The following is a 17,792-nucleotide window of genomic DNA, read 5'->3' on the forward strand; positions in this document are numbered from 1 at the left end:
GAAATTTATGTGAAATATTGGGAAGAAATTCTTCCCTTTGTGGGAGGTGAGGCACTGTCACAGAGTACCCAGAGCAGCTGTGGCAGCCCCATCCCTGGAAGTGTTCAACGCCAGGTTGGACAGGGTTTGGAGCCACCTGGCATCGTGGAAGGTGTCCCTGCCATGGCATGGGCAGGAACTTTAAACTCCCTCCAACCCAAACCATTCCGTGATTCCATGGAGAGGCAGTACGAGGCCGTTGAAGCCAGCCCATGTCAGAACCCCTGCCCGCAGAAAGCGCGGAGCGCACTGCCGTGCGGCGGGGACAGCCCCGCGGCTCGGGGGTGTCGGTGCGGCGGTGCCGGGGCCGGCCCGGAGCGGTTAAACCGCCGGGAGCGCCGCGCCGGGGCCGCTCCCTCACACCTGCCCGAGCCGCGCTGCCCGCCCTGGCCCGCAGGCGGCGCCGCGCGCCCGCCGTTGCCGCCCCCGCCCCGCGCCCCGGACCGCGGCGGGGCGGCCGCGCCCGGCGGAGCTGCCGGGGGAGGCGGCGGCCGGCGCGGCTCCCGCCCCGCCCCGCGTCCCCGCCATCCCCGCCCCGCCGGCCCCGCCCCGGAGGCCGGCACGCTGGCTCGCTCGCTGCCGGGGAACATGGCCGAAGTCGGGGAGGACAGTAGCGGGGCGCGGGCTCTGCTGGCGCTGCGCTCGGCGCCCTGCAGCCCCGCCGCCGCGCCCCCTCCCGGGCCGCCGCCCCCGGCCGCGCCGCCCGCCGCCTGCACCGGGCCGGTGCTGGCGCGGCTGCAGGGCCGCGAGTTCGAGTTCCTCATGCGGCAGCCGGCCGTCACCATAGGCCGCAACTCCTCGCAGGGCTCGGTGGACGTCAACATGGGGCACTCCAGCTTCATCTCGCGGCGGCACCTGCAGCTCAGCTTCCAGGAGCCGCACTTCTACCTGCGCTGCCTCGGCAAGAACGGCGTCTTCGTGGACGGCGCCTTCCAGCGCCGCGGCGGCCCGGCCCTGCAGCTCCCGCCGCAGTGAGTGCCGGGGGCCGGGGCGGCGGGGCCGGGCCCGCTCCGCAGGGCAGGAACGGCCCCGGCGGGCGGAGAGGGACCCTCTGTCCCGGGGAGGGGATGCGGGGCTGGGCGGAGCGGGGGCTCCTTCCAGGAGGGGTCCCTCGACCCACGGAGCAGGCGGTGAGCTGCCCGTGTCCTGTGCAGAGGATGTGTGTCTGCCAGGAGAGGAGCCTGGGGTGATGGTGAAGGTCCACAGCTGATGAAGGAAACAGGGGTCAAAGGTCCCCCTGCCCAGCAGAGGTCTCGGGGGATGGTGAGGGTCTGCCTCTGAACAAGGTGGAGGGATTGAGATACCATTCCTCTGCTCACAGAGAGCCTTAGGGGGCAGTGAAGGTCCCAACTTGAAGTTGGTTACAGTGGGTTAAGAACACTCGTCTGGGCTTGAGGTGCTGTTAAGGGACATCTGCCTGATGAGGTTCTGAGCATCAACATGGGATGTGCTCACCTTCCCAGCCTTGCTGCCATCTGTGGCTGAGAAAGAGGATGGTGTTCATTGGGACTGGGGCTGCTCCCTCTGAGAGAGCCGTGTCTAGAGGGGAAGTGTGAAGAAGTGTAAGCCCTTCACTGGAGGATGTCCCCCATGGTCATCATCTTCCATGCTTGCCTGCAGACACACTCATGTTCAACTGGTGGCTCTTAAGGGTTTCAGAAAGAGAAGAAGGAAAGACTCTCAGTGAGCTAAAACTTGTTACACCCAAGGCTTGTCTTCCTTGGAAGAGATCTAGTGGAAAAAGTGGGAAACCACTTTGCCAGAATTGCTTACTTAAGGGTTGGCAAGTTAGGTGTTGTTCTTGGTGTCTCTCTGGAGCAGCAGAAGAAAAGGAGTCAGGCCAGGCTGGGAGTGATGCTGCTCACCAGGACAGCAGGTGCCCAAGGGTGACTTTGCTTCCTTATGGAAGGGGAGAGGGGTGCAGAAGGGTTTGCTGTGCCACCAGGGTCTGTGCTCTGTTAATTCTCTTGCAGCAAGAAGAATGAGGTTGATGTTATTCTATTTCTTCCTCTGCAAACATTGTTTATAGTTGCTGAGTGCTGTCCAGTGACTGCAGTGCTTCACCCCAGGGCAGCAGCGTGATAGGGGTGGGTGATGTAATTCCTGTGTGCATCTCCTCAGGTTGTTCCAGACTGACTGTGCCTAATGCCATCTCTGAGTGCACTGTAAAGGCAGGAGACTGGGGGTTGTTGTTTGTATAAAACATCTGTTTTCATCTGTCACTTTTGGCTTAGGTACTGTTTACCTCCAGCACCAGGGTCCTGGAGTTATCCCTCTCTCGCCAGCCTGTCGCTCAGGGGAGGTTTTTTAATTACTCATTTCCTCTGCAGGCTGCTTCATTTTGTACTTGGTAATTTACTTATAGCTCCCTAGCTGCTCACTCTCTGAGGCGTTTCATTTTCTAAAAGAGATGTCCTTTAGTGTCTGCTTAATTAATCTGGCTTTGTAAAACAAGACCACCCGAAGCCCTGGGCACTTCTGTTGTCGTTCCCTCTGGCTCTGGTATCTGTGCAAGCTCTCTGCTCCCTGTCATTCTGTTTTTTCACTTGGTTAATCATAAGCATTGTGACAGAAAACTATGTCAAACAGCAACCTCATTGCTTATTTCTCTCCCCTTTGCTCCTGACTCCTGGAGTGGGAATGGCAACTTTCCTTCTGCGTTGCTTTATAGGGAGGAGTTTAATGTACACTTCTGAACTCCACACAATAAGGCATCCTCATAGCTTGGCTGCTGGTTGAGCTACATAAATAAACTTGGTGCTCCTCCCTTTCTGACTTCCAGAGTAGGAAAATGTTTTGCATCAATCTAAAGGAATTTGCCCCCTTGCTTCTATCAGGTAAACAACTCCTTACTGGCCAGCCAAGGGTTTTTAACTCAGACCAGGAAAAAGAAAATCTTGTTGAGGCTTGGCACACAGAGTCTTGATTGAGGCTTGAAACTGTCTGCTGTTATCTCATTATCTCCACTCTTGAAAAATCAGGCAGTTCTCTCCCAGTCACCCTCTCCACACACACACACACACACAAAAATCTCTCCCCAGTAAACACAAAGTGCCATTTCTTTCCTGTAGAGAAGCCTGTGTGCTTACTGCCAGCTAATGTTGTCAGAAGAAGGACAAAGTGAGGACAGGTTGTAAGTACGCAGATTTTACACAATGTTTTCTGCATATTATGGTAACACTCCTGCTGTGTTTGATACAGCCACACCTTTTCCGTATACCAGCAGAATGTACAGTTTATGTTCAATATCATGATTTAGTGACCATTCCGTCCAATGTTTTAGAGAGAAGTCCTTGTGATGTGGGGAGCTCTTACTGGCAATATTCTAAAAACCAGTTGTTTGAGTGGTTGTCCTCCCTTTTCCCCCCACACCTGTAAAGAATGGCAGAAATGTACAAAGTGCTGTTTTCTTTGGACCACTGCAGTCACTGCTGCTGTTACTTTACAAGCAAAGGAAATGCTTGTGCATCATGAGATCATGAATGGAAGCAGAGGGTTCCAGGAAAAAGTGTCTTTCAGTTGTAGTTCATACTATTCATCAAAAAATAGATGATGAGCTCATAAATTCTGTTTTCTGAGGTCCCTTCTCACTTTACTATTTCTGTGTAGAACTTCTCTTTTCTAAGTTTTCTACGTTTAGAAGTAATTCTTGAAATGTGCGGAGGATCTTGTCAGGAGGGCTTGGAAGGGAGGAAAGAGGGGGAGTTTGAGGCCTCTCTTGAAGGCTGTACTTAGCTCCTGTCTCAACAGCCCTACTCAAAATCAAGGGCTTTTGAAAAGCTTTCTATCACTTGCTCCATCAACGTGGTGTGTGTGGATTCTCTGCTGTAACCAGGATTTTACTGCTGGGCAGGAGTATCATATTCCACAGCTGTGTTGTTATGGGAGGTTGTATTTCACAGATGTGATGACATAACTATACAGTGTAATTAAACAGTAATAACCAACAAAGAGGACATTTCCTAGAGGTTAATGACAGTTAGGAGCAAAGTGGGTGAAAGTGGAGGGCCTATGGTACAGCTGAAGATCCTTAATCAGTTTAATTAATAAGTGCCACACTACAGCAGACATTACAAATATAAATCAAGATGAAATGATGGAAGTACTTTCATCAAAAATAAGTGCTTCAAATCAAATTAAGGATTTGTTAGAAGCTCTTTTTATAGCTTGTGATGTTTTTTTAGCTGTGCTGGTGGGAGCTGGAAATCTGTAGATAAATATCTGGGTATTTTTCTATAAGATAGAGAGGAACTCAAAACTACCAGCAGAATATGCACTAGGTTTTAAAAACTCTTGATACCAACAAAAGTGTGAGATAGAGCAGGAACCATTAAGTGCAGTATTTTTTTCCTGTTGAAAACAGTAATTTCTTCAAATTTATGGTGTGATCAGGTGTTTACAGGATCAGGTTAATGATGAATTATTAACTTGCTCTTTGTTTTCTTCAAAATTGACTCTGTTTTAAAAATAATTGGCCGTAATAAGTTAGACACTTCAGTAACTAAAATAAGCATTTGTTGAGTTATTTATTTATTTTGTCCCCCAGAACAGAAGGAGCTGTAGCAGTTGAAAGTTTAACTTGCTAACCTGAATTTTAAGTAGCTATGAGTCAGGTCTTCAGATGCTCCTAAATACAAAAGTTCTATTGACTAAACCTGCAAGTGTTGCTTGAGCATAGCCTGATAATAGCCCTTGAGCTTTTTGAACTGTGAGCTCAATAGATTGGAAAATTATGCTTGTCTGGTAATGTTTCATGGGATATTTGCTTATTGCTGCTGTGACCATTTAGAATTTTTGCAGTAACATAATAAATGGAGCCTGAAGTTGGTGTTTTTCACTGTAAATGAGTTCTTTCAGTATGAGGTTTCTAAGCATAAAAACAAGTTTTTAAACCTGTAGTTTTTTTAGCATTTTGGAAATAAATGGAGGAGCTTTTTTAGCTTGAGAATAAATTCAAGGGAAGTAAATATATGGATGTAGGAAATCAGATTAAAACACTGAGTTAAAATAAAAACGTTATGTATATATGCCCCATAATAAATTGAAAACTTACCACGCATGTCAAGTTTTATTAAGAGCATGCTACTTTATTTATAATAGGATTTTTCTAGGTGCTCAATAAACTTGACAAAAATAAATAGTCCAATACTCTGACCACACACCAAGGTGCTGATCCTGCAGAATTTTACACGTGCATTAATCTTTCCATATGGTGAGTACACGAGTTCCCTTTGGTGTTTGGGTAGTGGGGGTGTCTCAGCAACCAGAAAATGGAGAATTAGATCCAATTTCTAAGGGATGTGGCTGCACAGTCTGACAGCCAGAAACTCCAGGCACTAATTCGAGTTTTAAAAGATGCCATATTCTAGGGAGATGGAGATGTGCACAGTGCAGTGCAGTGTTTTGGTGAGCTCGCTGTGGTTGGAGCGATGCCATCACGGTGGGCACGGGCGAAGGGAGGGTGTCCTTACAGCTGGGGGCAGCTGCACACCCGGTGTGCACACCAAGGAAATGCTGTGACCACAGAACCACCACTGCAGAACTAGTTGTTTCTGAAGTGCTGCATATGTATGTTGTCTCTGGTAACTCCTCGGGTAGTTTTGCTTTTTAAATATTGCATTATCTGCATTTGCAGCAGTTTTCGTGTTTTTGTTCTTTGTTTGAAATACGTTGTTTGCCGTGCTACAGCTTGTGGATGGTGGTTTTACTCTTGCTGGAAACCCTTTAAAGATTTGCTTTCTTAGTGCTTCATCTTGTATTTTTCATGCTCTTACTTAATTTCAAAGACTGTCTTTGAGAACAGGTTTTTTTGTTGCACAGCAAGATGTGATAAAGGATTACCTGATTTTAATTATGGAATCCATGTCAAGTAATAATTTTTGGCTAAGCAGCTCAATTTGTCATGACTTATATTAAACGTTTAAGGGAAAGTTTCTCTCATGTGAAACTGCTGCTCAATTTGTTGATTCAAAAATAGCTGTGCTGTAAGTCAGGTTGTGAATATAAACTAAGGTTATGCAAAACTCAGTGTATGTCCTTATGGATTCTTTTAAACCAGGCTTGGTTCAGCTTAGCTGATGTGTTGATTATGAAAAGATTAATCTAATGAGAACATGCCACACTTGTCTTGTACAGTTTTGTGTGGAGTCTCACCTATAAAGTCATAAATGTGGATTCAAGTTGTGCTGGTGTAACTTCTTTGTGCTAGCAAACTCTTAATCATGGCACGTATCCTTAGGTGACTGTGGGTTCCTTCCTGTGGGTACTGTTTTGTTTTCATATCAGTCTAGAGGATGAATGAGTGTGAAAGTTTTTGCTTTCTGAAAATGGGGAATAAAAATGATGAAATCTGTAGTAATTCATATCCAAGTTATTTTGGTGCCAACTGTGTGAGCATACTCACAGTAGAGCATCTGTCCTGGTAACAAATCAAAATAATGCTGTTTGCTTTGTTTTTTACCCTCCCTCTCCATAAAACGTGATAGGCAGCCTTGCACTGAATAACTGAGGGCATAAATGACAAGCAGATTAATGTGCCTGTTGTCTTTGTCAGCAAGCTCCCAGTCACTGCTCCACTGGCCATTTGGCACCAGAGCTGTTCTGTGCGACACCAAATTCTCTCTCTCGGTGTTGCAGTTTCCTGGAGGAGTGGATGTGGCAACAGGATGTTGGTAGAGAAGAGGGAACTACTTGAATTTGCCACTTATGCCATGCAAATAAAGGCTTATTGCTGGCCCAGGTGTGGTAATGAGTGTCTGTTATTGAGAGGAGTTTGTGCAGGGATGTCAGAGAGCCGAGGCAGCGAGGGTTTGGGGCTGCTGTGTCACAGCCCGGGGTGACAGAGGGGACACAGGCTGGTGAGGTGCTTGTTAAACCACTCAGAGGGCTGACAGTTCCCTCCAGCTGGCTTTCCTGTTCTGGGGAGATCTCTGCTAGCACTCAGCTCCGTATCAGCTCCTCTGGCATGTGGTGATTTACTGAGTTCCTTCTAGCTCAGCGTCTGAGCAGGGTCTGGGTGTTCTGCCATCAGAGCCGAGGGGCTCCGTCTCCAGAAATGCTTCACAGACCAACTTCATCTCGCTGCTGGTTGGATGTGGATGAGACAGCTTTCCTTTCCAATCCAAGTGGAATTGTGGTTAAAAAAAGAAAAATCATGTGCTTTGGAGTTGGTGATGTTAATGAAAAGGGAGAAATTTTCTCATTTGCTTCTAGTACAGATTCTTTCATTTCCTTTTCTTTCATTTCTTTCTTTTCTTTCTCTGTGCTTTTCCAGAGCACAGAGGCTTCTCTCACACGTAGCCATGCCCAAAACCAGCTTTGCTTCATTATCCTTGGTTCAGTCCCTGTACATCCAGGAGTTTCCTGAGGTTGAAAGACTCATGACTGAGATATCCACTGTAAAGAAAGAATATCCACAGGGTATTGGGTACTGAAGGTCTTTGTTCTCTTACAGTTGAATATGCTTTGCAGCAAATGCCTAAGAAGTCCCCTGAGCTTGTGCAGTGTTTTCTGACAGGTAAACTTAGGTTAAAATGTTGTTTTATGCATCTGAAATGGCTGATGGGCTCTGACTGCAAAACTGAAATCAGAAAAAATGTGGAGGTGTCATTTTTGCAGTGATTTTTTTTCTTTGACAAATTTGCAAGATGAAAAAGCTGAAGTATTTTTTTTCTGTCTCCTGAATGTGGGCTATGGAAAGGCATCTTGATGTACTTCCAGACGTGGTTAATCGACTAATTATGAGTACAAATTATTGTCTGGTCTTAATGCATTCACTTCAGTCAATAATTCAGTATTAATCACTGAACTGTTGTTTCAAGTATTTATAAGTCTCCCTATTTCAGTTGACTGCAGACTCCTCATAAAAGCAGATTGATGCGATGCTTATAGAGCAGATGAATTTTTCCCTTAAGTAAATGTGAGTGAAAATTTCTATCCAATTGTATATTCTTTGTTTTCATAGTACAAATACAGTTTTACTAATGTCTATTCACTCTTGTACACAAATGTTTTTTGCTAGTAATTCACATCTTTGGTTTCTTCAGAACAGCTCAGTAAATGCATGTGTGCATTCCTTCTGCATGGCACTTAATTTTTATGAAATACATATTTTATTGGACAGTAAAACATTTAAGTATCTTAATGGCCTAATTAATACTATGTATCCACTTCTGTCATGTGTATTTTGCTCTTCGTTATCCTTCTGCTCCTTTTTTCATGTCCTCCTGCATTTTTTATCATAAAAATTTCAAGCAGTCTTGAGAGAGCAGTCTATTACAAGGCTGTTCTTTGAATATTCAGCAACTCTAAGATTTGATTGATAGTCCCTTTCCTCCCATCCTGTCTATTTTTAGTAACTTAAAAGCGAGTTTAATTTCTTGGGTTGTCCTTTGTTGTGCGTGTGCAATTTACTTTGGTGGTTTTCCTCCCTCCTTTAAAAGTACCAGATATGTAATTTTCATGTTCTTTGAGGACATCTTGACAGTTGGGGAGAAATAATGTACAAGTTAATTAGGAACTCTGCCTTAGCTGAAGGAGCAAAGATGGACAGTCTTTGTCTGGTTCTGTTAATATATGCTGTGTGATTAGGATAGGAGGAGAAGTGGAAGGAAACTTTAGGCACATTGTTACCACTTACTATCCTGCCCCAGGAATCTTCTAGCATAAGAGCCTCATTTCATGTGCAAGTACAATCCACTCCAGTTTTTAGGACAGAATGAGGAGACAAAAAGCCTTGCAGAGGTGGTGTAAGCACTGTGGAAAAGGACATCCCTCCCCCTCTCTCTGAAATACAACCTTGGAGCTGTACCCCTTTTTTCTGCTTCGTGCCACTTCAAGGAGAGCCTTGGGAAATCTTCCCACACAAACTGTTTTAATCTTCTATCTCCCTTTAGGCCACATACAGCAGCCACCAACAGTTTGTCTAAGCAGGACTGGACTCCCTGCAGAGCCAGTTTGTGCACTTGCTAAAGGAATTGTTCTTGAGCAACTTCAGGCCTTTCCTCTCTCGAGGGCATAAGAACTCTGGACTCTTACATGCTCGGAATCCTGATTGTGTGGGAGGAGGAAAGGACTAGAAACAGAAAGCAAATTTTGTCTCTACCTGATGGGTAGGCCAAAAATGATTTTGGTTTTCATGTTCAGTTTGAGGCGTAGCCCAAGCCAGTAAGGGTAGGCTCTTGGTGTGGGAGATGTTCCAACTGCTATTTATTTATTGATCTCATTCCTTTTTTTGATTGTCTCATGGCTGCTGTAACGTGGTGCTGGTGGCTGCCTGCCCACCGTGTGTAAAGGGTGTTGGCTCTCAACAAGCCTGGCAATTGGGTGGCTTTGCCTCCTTCTGCCTTGTCCATTCAGCTGGATAATTACTATAGCTCTTCTTTTCCCATCTCTCCCTCAGACACTGTCTAACGAGACAAGATAATGAAACTGTTTTAGTCCTGGGAAGACCTGCAAAGGAAGTCAAAGGCTGGCACATGCTTTGCTGCTAATGCCTTTATGGAATATTAAGGCGAGCACTGACGTTTCCTTCAGGCATAGGAATTCCTAGGAGAAAATTCCTGATGGCCAGTGGTTCAGTAAAAGAGCTGCTATCATTTTTTGTGTGTATGTTGTGTAAACAAAGCATATGCAGACTGGCTGTTGAAAATAGGCACAATCCAGTAGTTTAGACTTGCACATCGTCTGTTTACAATTGTGTAAAAATCGCTGAAAACAGCCACAGGATGAAGTTGGGAAACAAGTTTGTTTTGGTGGATATTGATTCTGAATGTGAGGTCTCTTGTCACAAAGTGAGTACATCCTCTTCTCCAAGAGACTGCAGTTTCTTCTCAGTTTCTTCCTGCTTTGTTCTCTATTGCAAGAATGAGAATTCCTGTTAAAATCCTATAGCAGAAAATGGCCAGAATACTGTTCCCCAAAAAGCTGATACTGCAAACTGTTAAATTCATATAAATCTTCCACGTAAGGTACATCCACTAAAGTGTTTCCCTAATTCTTTATATTCTCCTGAAGCAAAGGGAGCATTAAACTATGCCATTAATATGACAAGATAACTCTCCAAAATTTTTGTAGTTTAAAAATAACGAAACCACTGGGGTGACAACTTGCACATGTGCTGTGTTTTGCAAGAGTCATTGTCACTACAGTTGGTTAAACTCTTTTCAAGGACTAAACCCCTCAGCACAGTTTTATTGCCAGAATTTAAAATACCTTAGAAATCTTGTGATTGTTTTTATTATTTGCAATCTTAACCACGTCCTGCTAGGTGGTCTTTCACAAGCCAATTCAGTACATCATCATCATCTGAATCATAGTAAAATTATTCTCTTTCTTAGTAGGAGGGAAGGTTGTGCCTGGGATTCTCTTTTATCCTTCATTTTAAATGTCAGTATTTGGAAGGATGCAGGTGGATGTCACTTTGTAGACATTTGTGTAAGAGACTGTTGCCCCAAATGTTTATTTGGCTCTGAGTCTAGAAGTTGTCAGCTTTTAAAACATTTAAACTACCCTCAGAGCTGTTTTAAAACAGTAATCCTGGCTTCCTCTACTGGGTATTGAATGGATTGTGAAATGTCTTCAGAGGGAGTGGAACGGACTTGTGTGAACATTTTGCAAAGTTTTAACTCCATATGGGTAGTTTTTTATAACATACATAAATAGTACATTAGCTTTTCCAAATCACTTTCTAAATGAACTGAACCAGCCTCAAAGGAAAATACATCACAGTCGTGCTCTGCATGTTCGAGCCCTCTCAGAGAGCCTGACTGAATTCAAAGGTTAGTACCATCCCACACACAGGCTTTTTCTGGCATATATATGTGGAAATTAGGAGGTTTTTCCTGAGCTTTACTGAGGTGATTTTGTTTTGCACAGCCTTTCCTAATGTGTTTATAGGTAGTTCCCTGGCTTTGGAAGGGTGAGTGTGCTAAATGACTTGTGTGAGACCTTTCAAGGTATTGGGCTGGCTACTTGATAGCAAACCCTGCTATGATGAATGGCCCATTAGAAGAAAGTTGATGGCATTGTAAATAAGATTTTACATGAGAATCAAACTGCTCTAGTGTATCCAGCAAAGATGCTGAAACAAGTGCCTCTCTCTGGAAAGGTTATTAGGAGATTTTTATGAACTGCTATTTTAAAACAGTTAATTTCCCCTTATTCTCCAGGGTGCAAAAATTCCCCAAGAGTCTGGATGCTTGTAGTAATAAGGAGGGGTCTTCTCGAGGAAATGGGAGTTAGGATGAAAATGGGGGTAGAATTGAAGTTGGCCAGGCTTGTGTGGTGAAAGGGGCAGGATCTGCAGCCAGCTGAAAGTTCCATGGCAGTTAAGCAAAGATTTAAAATTCTTGGTATTGAGTGAGGTATGGAAATGAATAACCAGTGCTTCTTGTAGAGGCCAACTGTGGCCCTGCAGTTAGTTCCATTCTGTCAGTACATATTTAATTCTAGGTGTACTGTTTAATTTCTTATTGAAAACAGAACTCTGTGTAGAAGCTGGTATAGGGAAGTTCCTCTGAACGTGGGTGCAGATGGGGCTTTTTTTTGGCACTGAGGTAGGTGTTAATTGTGGTTTATGATTGAGGGGGAAACATAGTTGAGTGCTTCTGCCAAGATGAGCAAAGAAGGAAAATAGTTAATATTGACCTTTTTCATTTTAACCAAGATCAGTGGGACCAGCAGAGGCTTGGAAAGACTCTCAGAAGGGCTCTTGAATTTCACAGAAGCAGGGAAGGAATGAGAGGTGGTGGCGGAGGCTGAGTCACTCTTGTGGTCTCTGCTGTGGTAGAATGGAAGCCAGACATAGGCTCTTATCTTAAGGTTTATCTTGGAGCAGGGAAAAATTGAGTGTGAATGGGGGTAGGCAGCCTTTTCTGGTTCACTGCAGCAGAAAATGGGTACATGTGTGTGTGTTCCAGAGCTGGTGCTGAGTGTTTCTGTGCCATCTCTGGAGAGCAGTGTCGGACTCACTGCCTGGTGCTGCCATTGTAGCCACAGTCCAGGAGCCTTGGAGCAGCCAGGGGCTACGTGTTGTCATTGGGACTGGGAGCTGTGGTTTGGCAGAGCTCCCTTAGGGCTGGGGAAAGTGGGAAATGAGGAATCCTGCACGTCAGACCTCTGAGCCCTTGAAAGGGCTGAGCAAAACTTGTTCCTGACCCAAGGCTGTGCAGTGTCTGCCATTTCAGCCTTACAGTGCAGAACTTGATGTCTGAGGAAGGATCAGTGCAGGATGAGGTGGCCAGGGCAGAACTCAGAATTAAATGTCATCCTGCATTGTTTCATAAGAGTTGCCTTTCATTGTGCACTTGGATTTACTTAGTGGGTCACTAGTTACCATGGGGGTGGGTGGACTAACCTTGTTTATCACTGTGCTGTGTTTTTCCAATACCATAAAACCTAGGATGCTGTCAAGCACACACTTGAAGAATATTTATCTCCATGGAGTGCTTTTCTCTTTGAAACTTCTGTTCCACTCCACAGTCCTGCCAATTTGATGTGTACTTCAGCTTTGTTTAATGGCTGTTATCTGGTAGGGTTGGGATTTAGTTTTGCTTTGGCATTTTTCCCTTGAAACATCGCATTGGGATCTAAAACGAAGCTGCTTTAGAACTGAACACTCAGATATGATATTTGTTTTTAGCAGTGTTGTTAGAGTGACAACCATATAAACAAAGCTCTGTGTCCTCTGAATAAGCCCCAAACTTTTGGGAATGAAGAGTCCTCCAGGGCTGTGTGGAGATGCTGCCTTAAGACACATCTCAGCTCTTAGTCAGAGTAGGAGTGAGAAGTGTGATGTTGATTCTTCCAGGGTGGACACTGGCTGAACAGGACTGAAATCCCCATTTCCTTGCAGCCTATTTTAGAGTTCCATAGAGGCCAGTAATGACTAGAAGTTGTTCAGGAGTGTTTGAAGTGTAAAGCTACTTATTCTGTCACCCAGTCTAAACAGCTGCCCAGCCCCATGATAAACGTGGTTAAAATCCCTGGAGAGAGATCCTGTAAATCCTAAATACACGTTTACCACATGAGCAAGGTGGGCTGCACTTGTAGAGAGAAACAATTGATCCTGCTGCCCCTGTGTTGATGTTTGTGGCTCCAGCATGTGTGGTAAGCAGGAGAGCAGGAGAGGAGTTAATTTTAGCTTGATTAGCAACACAGAAGGGAATCAAGATGACTGTTGTAAATCGCAGTGGGATGAGATCAATGAGGGTAGTTTATTTCCATGCATCTGAGTGGGTGTTCTAAGCAATTTAATTTTTGCTTTTTTGTTTGTTTTTAAGAGAACCTAGAATGTTAATGCATTTAGTCCTTGAAATCCTTCCGTGGCTGCAGTCTTGGATACTTTAATGTTGTTGCATGGTCATTGCTTTAAATGAGCACCAGGTGCTTGTGTGCTGTTCCCCAGCAGCTCTTTGTTTCTCTGCTCTCTGTTACCTGGCTCAGCAGCAAGTGGCCAGTGATTCTCAGTACTGCACTCTCCATTTTCCTCCTACTCACCTTTGTTTATATTCTGGAGCATGTTCCCAACTGTTTATGATTAAACATTGGTCAAACAGCCAGGGTAAGATTTATTGACACAAAGGAGGCTGGGAGGAGGGAGTGGCTGGCTGGTCATCTGTGTCTACTTGCAGCTGATAGTGATGTTATTGACGTTGTCCACGTGTCTGTGCAATGGCCCTGGTCTGTCCCAGAGGCTGCTGGCCAAAATCACTGCCAGGGGCCTGATCCCTGGCAGCACAGCCTTTTTCCCTTTGTGTGACACAGTAAAAGCTCGAGCAAGGCGGTTTGTGTAGGTGATGCACTCCTTTCCCTTCAGCTTGGCCTTCTGGAAACACCCCTTGGCTCTTGAGGAGGGCATCTCTATTCTTCTCTTGGTGGGAGAGGCTTGCTGGTCTCCACAGAGAGAAGTCAGGATTTGAAACATGCTAAAGGGGGTGTGACCTACAGGAGTTTTAAGTGGTAATCCTTTTAAAAAAGACATCTTGACAAACAATGCGGTTATATGGAAGATTGGAAAGTCAGTAGTATTTAGGAAAATAAAATACAGAAATATTAGAGTCAAAAAGAGACTGATTTCATTAAAAAAAAAGCCTTTTTGGAACTAAAACAATTTGTTTCCTGCCCCTCTTAGCTATGTACAAACCAGATAACTATTTAGCTTTTGGAGTGTCTATATGTAGCGTGTTAAGTTCTGGTTATTTATTTTCAAGTCACAGATACTGATAATTTTCAAGTTTTAGGAAAAAAAATAAAACATAATATTGACAAAATAGTAAAAAAATCAACAGATTGATTAGCCTAACATGGAAAGGGATTCTTGCACTTCTGAGATTTGATTATACAAATGAGATACACACACGTGTTGCACGTAATTTACGTTTTCTCTCAAGATAAATATTTCTTGGCTGGTACAGAAATGGTTAAGATAGGATCTAGACCTCCACAGGCTGGAATACCTGATTAGAGCAGCCATGGTACACGGGCTGTTGTGTGTTATATAAAGTCTCTTAACTCTCCTTATTTTTATGTATACAACCACACACACAACAAAATAACATAATAGGCTTGCTGTGTGTTACAGATGGTATCAGGCATCTGCAGTGCTGATAGTGAAACTTTCTGGTGCAGGCAGCCAACTTCATTTAAATGAAAGCCTCATCTGCTCTTTGTGCCAGCCCACTTCTTCGGTGGCAAACTTTCATATCAGGTTTTTGATGTCAGGCCACTCGTTCTGACACATAAAACACCTCCCTGTTCCCAGGCTTCAAAATAAACAGCAGCTTTATGGTTAATTTTAGCCTTTAAGGACATCTTACTAAATGTTCTCTGCAGGTCTGTTAACACCCCTGGGAATGCAACTGCAGGGCTTTTCAGCACTGAAAAGCTGAAAGGCAGAATAAATGAGAGGGTGGAATTGTCTGGCAGAGTGTGGTGCTGGGTGAAGATGTGGTTTGCCATATGACACACAGAAAAAAATTCACTGTAACTTAACTGTGCTCAGAGACATGAAGTTGTTTATAGTAAGGACTAGACAGCAGAACAGAGCAGCTTCTGTAATGCTGTGCTGGAAGTGGGGCCAGAATTCACCCTGGGGAGCCTTTAATAAAAATAATCAAACAAAACCCCTACCCAATATTCATCAAAAGGTAGATGTCATCAATGCAGATTAATTTATTTTGATCTGAAAGCTGATTTTTGTGGGTGTAGGCAAGACCTGAGGCTCCTACATTTAGCACCTTGGCAGACTTGAGGTAGCTCTTCCCTGGCTGTACTCCATGAAATCTGCCCTGCGTGCTGCTGACCTGCAGCGTGCTGGTGTGCAAAGCAACAGGAGCACTTGGGAAGGGAGCAGGAATTTGTGTTCTGATAGCCAGCCCTGTGCCCAGTGCTCCTGCTTTGGAATGAATGGCATATTTTGAAGCTGACTCCAATGTTTTGAAATGTGAAGCTGAGGGAGGTACAATTACAGCACCACCTCTTTGTTTCTCTCTGCCCAGTGGATGGGCACCCAGTAATAACCACGTTGTGTTGTCATCAGTATTTCAGAGGTGACTTTTGTGGTGGGCTTCAACACCCTTCACCTTAATGGTGTTGTCATAAAAGCCTACTAATTACATTATTTTGATTATACCATGGTTTCTGACATCAGCATGCTCATAATTTGTCTGGAAATAATTGTCAAGATTTTTCTGGATCAATTTTAATAGAAGTTTTAGTAGTTGAAGCTTTTTATGTTTTAAAAAGATAAGTGAATCAATCCTAGTCAGGTGTGGATTGAGTTTGTAAAAAACTGGTGATAATGATGGTATTTTGAGAATACCCTTCAGCTTTTTTTGCAGACAATAAGGTGAATGAACAGACACTTAGGGCTGGCTTATAGTTGCTGCTGAAAAACTTTCAGAAAATTCATTTTTGAAAATGCACATTCCTGACCATTTGCACTTTGATGGCTCTCTGGAGAAGGCTGGAGCAGCTTCTAGTTGGGGTTATTTTGGCATTGGGATGAGCAGGATTATTACAAGATGCATCCTGCCAAGCTGAGGACAGTGGAATCTGGAGAAAACCTGTCGATAATGGTAATTCTTCAGGCAGGGTGGCAACTTCAGAGGGAGCCTCCTGCTATTCCTGCTGGCTCTCCATTAGCAGATTGAAACACCCTTCTCAGCAGTTCTGGCAGTTTCTCCCTTGCTCTTCTGTGAGCTGCTATTTTGATACTCCATGAATTTATTCCCTGACCTTGTTGCAGTGTTTCATTACACTGAAGAAGTAGCACCTATAATATCTTACCTGGTTTGCTCTTTTTTTCTCTTTTCTGTGCTGTTTTACTCAAAGGGGAGAATCTGAAAGTGAAGCTGTGCTTGATGTCTCAAATAATTTTCAAAGAGTGAAATCAGAACATTAATAAAGAGATGTAAGGAATGTAAAATAAAGACATATATACAAAAATACAGCTCTTGAATCTTCACTGCTAATTCTCCAGTGTGAAGCAGCCTCCAATGTTCTCACTTGAATGAAAAATTAACTCAATTTATCCATTAGCTCTCTGACAGCAATTGAAAGGGTTGCTAAAAAAGATAAGAAAATGTGGGAAAGATGTGTAGAATAAAATGACTGTTGAATCTTCACAGCACGATATTTACAGAGCAAACCCTCCTAAAGGTTTTACTTTTAGCATCCATTTGTTGGAGCCTAAAACCAAAAATGCTTATCATCTTCTGCGTGCTTTAAAGAAGATAATAAATGAACCAAACCAGCATTTTGTAGTTCTTTGGCTTGGGCTTCTGGGATCTCTTTTCCTTTTTAGCCTTTCTTACCAGCCTGGGGGTGTTTATGCTCCTTCCCCCCCAGCACCTGCTTGGCTGAGTGTCACTCGCTGCCTTTTCCTGCGCTGGGCAGTGCAGTGCTGCTGTCAGGGGATGTCTGCAGGGACTGAGGGATCACAGATATTTTCTCTGTACATCTGTGTGTGCCTGCTGCTGGCAGGGAGAAGAATCCCAGAGTCTGGCCAAACTTTGCTGTGAGCTTTGCTGTCTTCAAAAGGAGTCTGCTAAAATACCTTCTTGAAAATCTGCCTCTGTGTGGAAGTGTTTCTCAATTTGTTTGAACCTTGATGAAATGGCATAGAGGGAAGCCCTGTGCAACTGTGCTCAATAGAAACATTCATTACAGCTAATTTACTTGGTGCTTTTAAGAGATGTAGCTATTCATAAGTTGTGGTTTTGCCTGATGCTGCTGGTAGTATTTGTTTTAAGTAGATACACTTGCCTGCACACGCTCTTTGCCCATCTGAAATCTTGTCTGGCTGTGTTGGGTACCTGGTTTTAAGCTTGGTGATCTGCAGTGTTACGCAAATCCCAGTGTAACCTGGGTGCCTTCTCATTAAGGGAAAAAACCCTTTATTGTGCATGCAATTCCAGCTAAACAGTAACAAGGAACATAAAGAAAAGGTCTTGACCGTGATCAAGAAATGGCAATTTTGAATTTTCCTGAAGCATCATCCTTGTTCAGCCATCTTACTGCACTTGCTCTCTCAAGGTTATTCAGTGAATAAGCTCAGGAAGCACAAAGGTTCTAAACAGCATTGATTTTGCAGCATGCAGAGCCTGTGTATCCCATCTGAGATAAACACAAACCCACTCCTGCTCATGGAGACGGGCCCTGCCAGTTGCCATGGGAGGATTGCCATGGGTACACGGCCACGGGAGGCTCCTGTTGGAATGCAGAAAACATTCTGGATCTTTGTTTGGTCCCCT

The 17,792-nt window shown here is 44.2% G+C and overlaps 1 protein-coding gene across 1 annotated transcript in view; it reads left to right on the forward strand.

Moving 5' to 3' along the window:
* The first annotated feature begins 627 nt into the window (after nt 1–627).
* FOXK1 (forkhead box K1) overlaps nt 628–17,792 on the forward strand; it is a 47,504-nt gene continuing 30,339 nt past the window's right edge. Inside the window, exon 1 of the mRNA XM_058816183.1 lies at nt 628–1,010. Within this exon, the coding sequence (XP_058672166.1) occupies nt 628–1,010 (383 nt within the window). The remainder of the gene's footprint in view (nt 1,011–17,792) is intronic.

This window comes from Ammospiza caudacuta, chromosome 17 (genome assembly GCF_027887145.1).
Source record: "Ammospiza caudacuta isolate bAmmCau1 chromosome 17, bAmmCau1.pri, whole genome shotgun sequence".
Taxonomy (NCBI): domain Eukaryota; kingdom Metazoa; phylum Chordata; class Aves; order Passeriformes; family Passerellidae; genus Ammospiza; species Ammospiza caudacuta.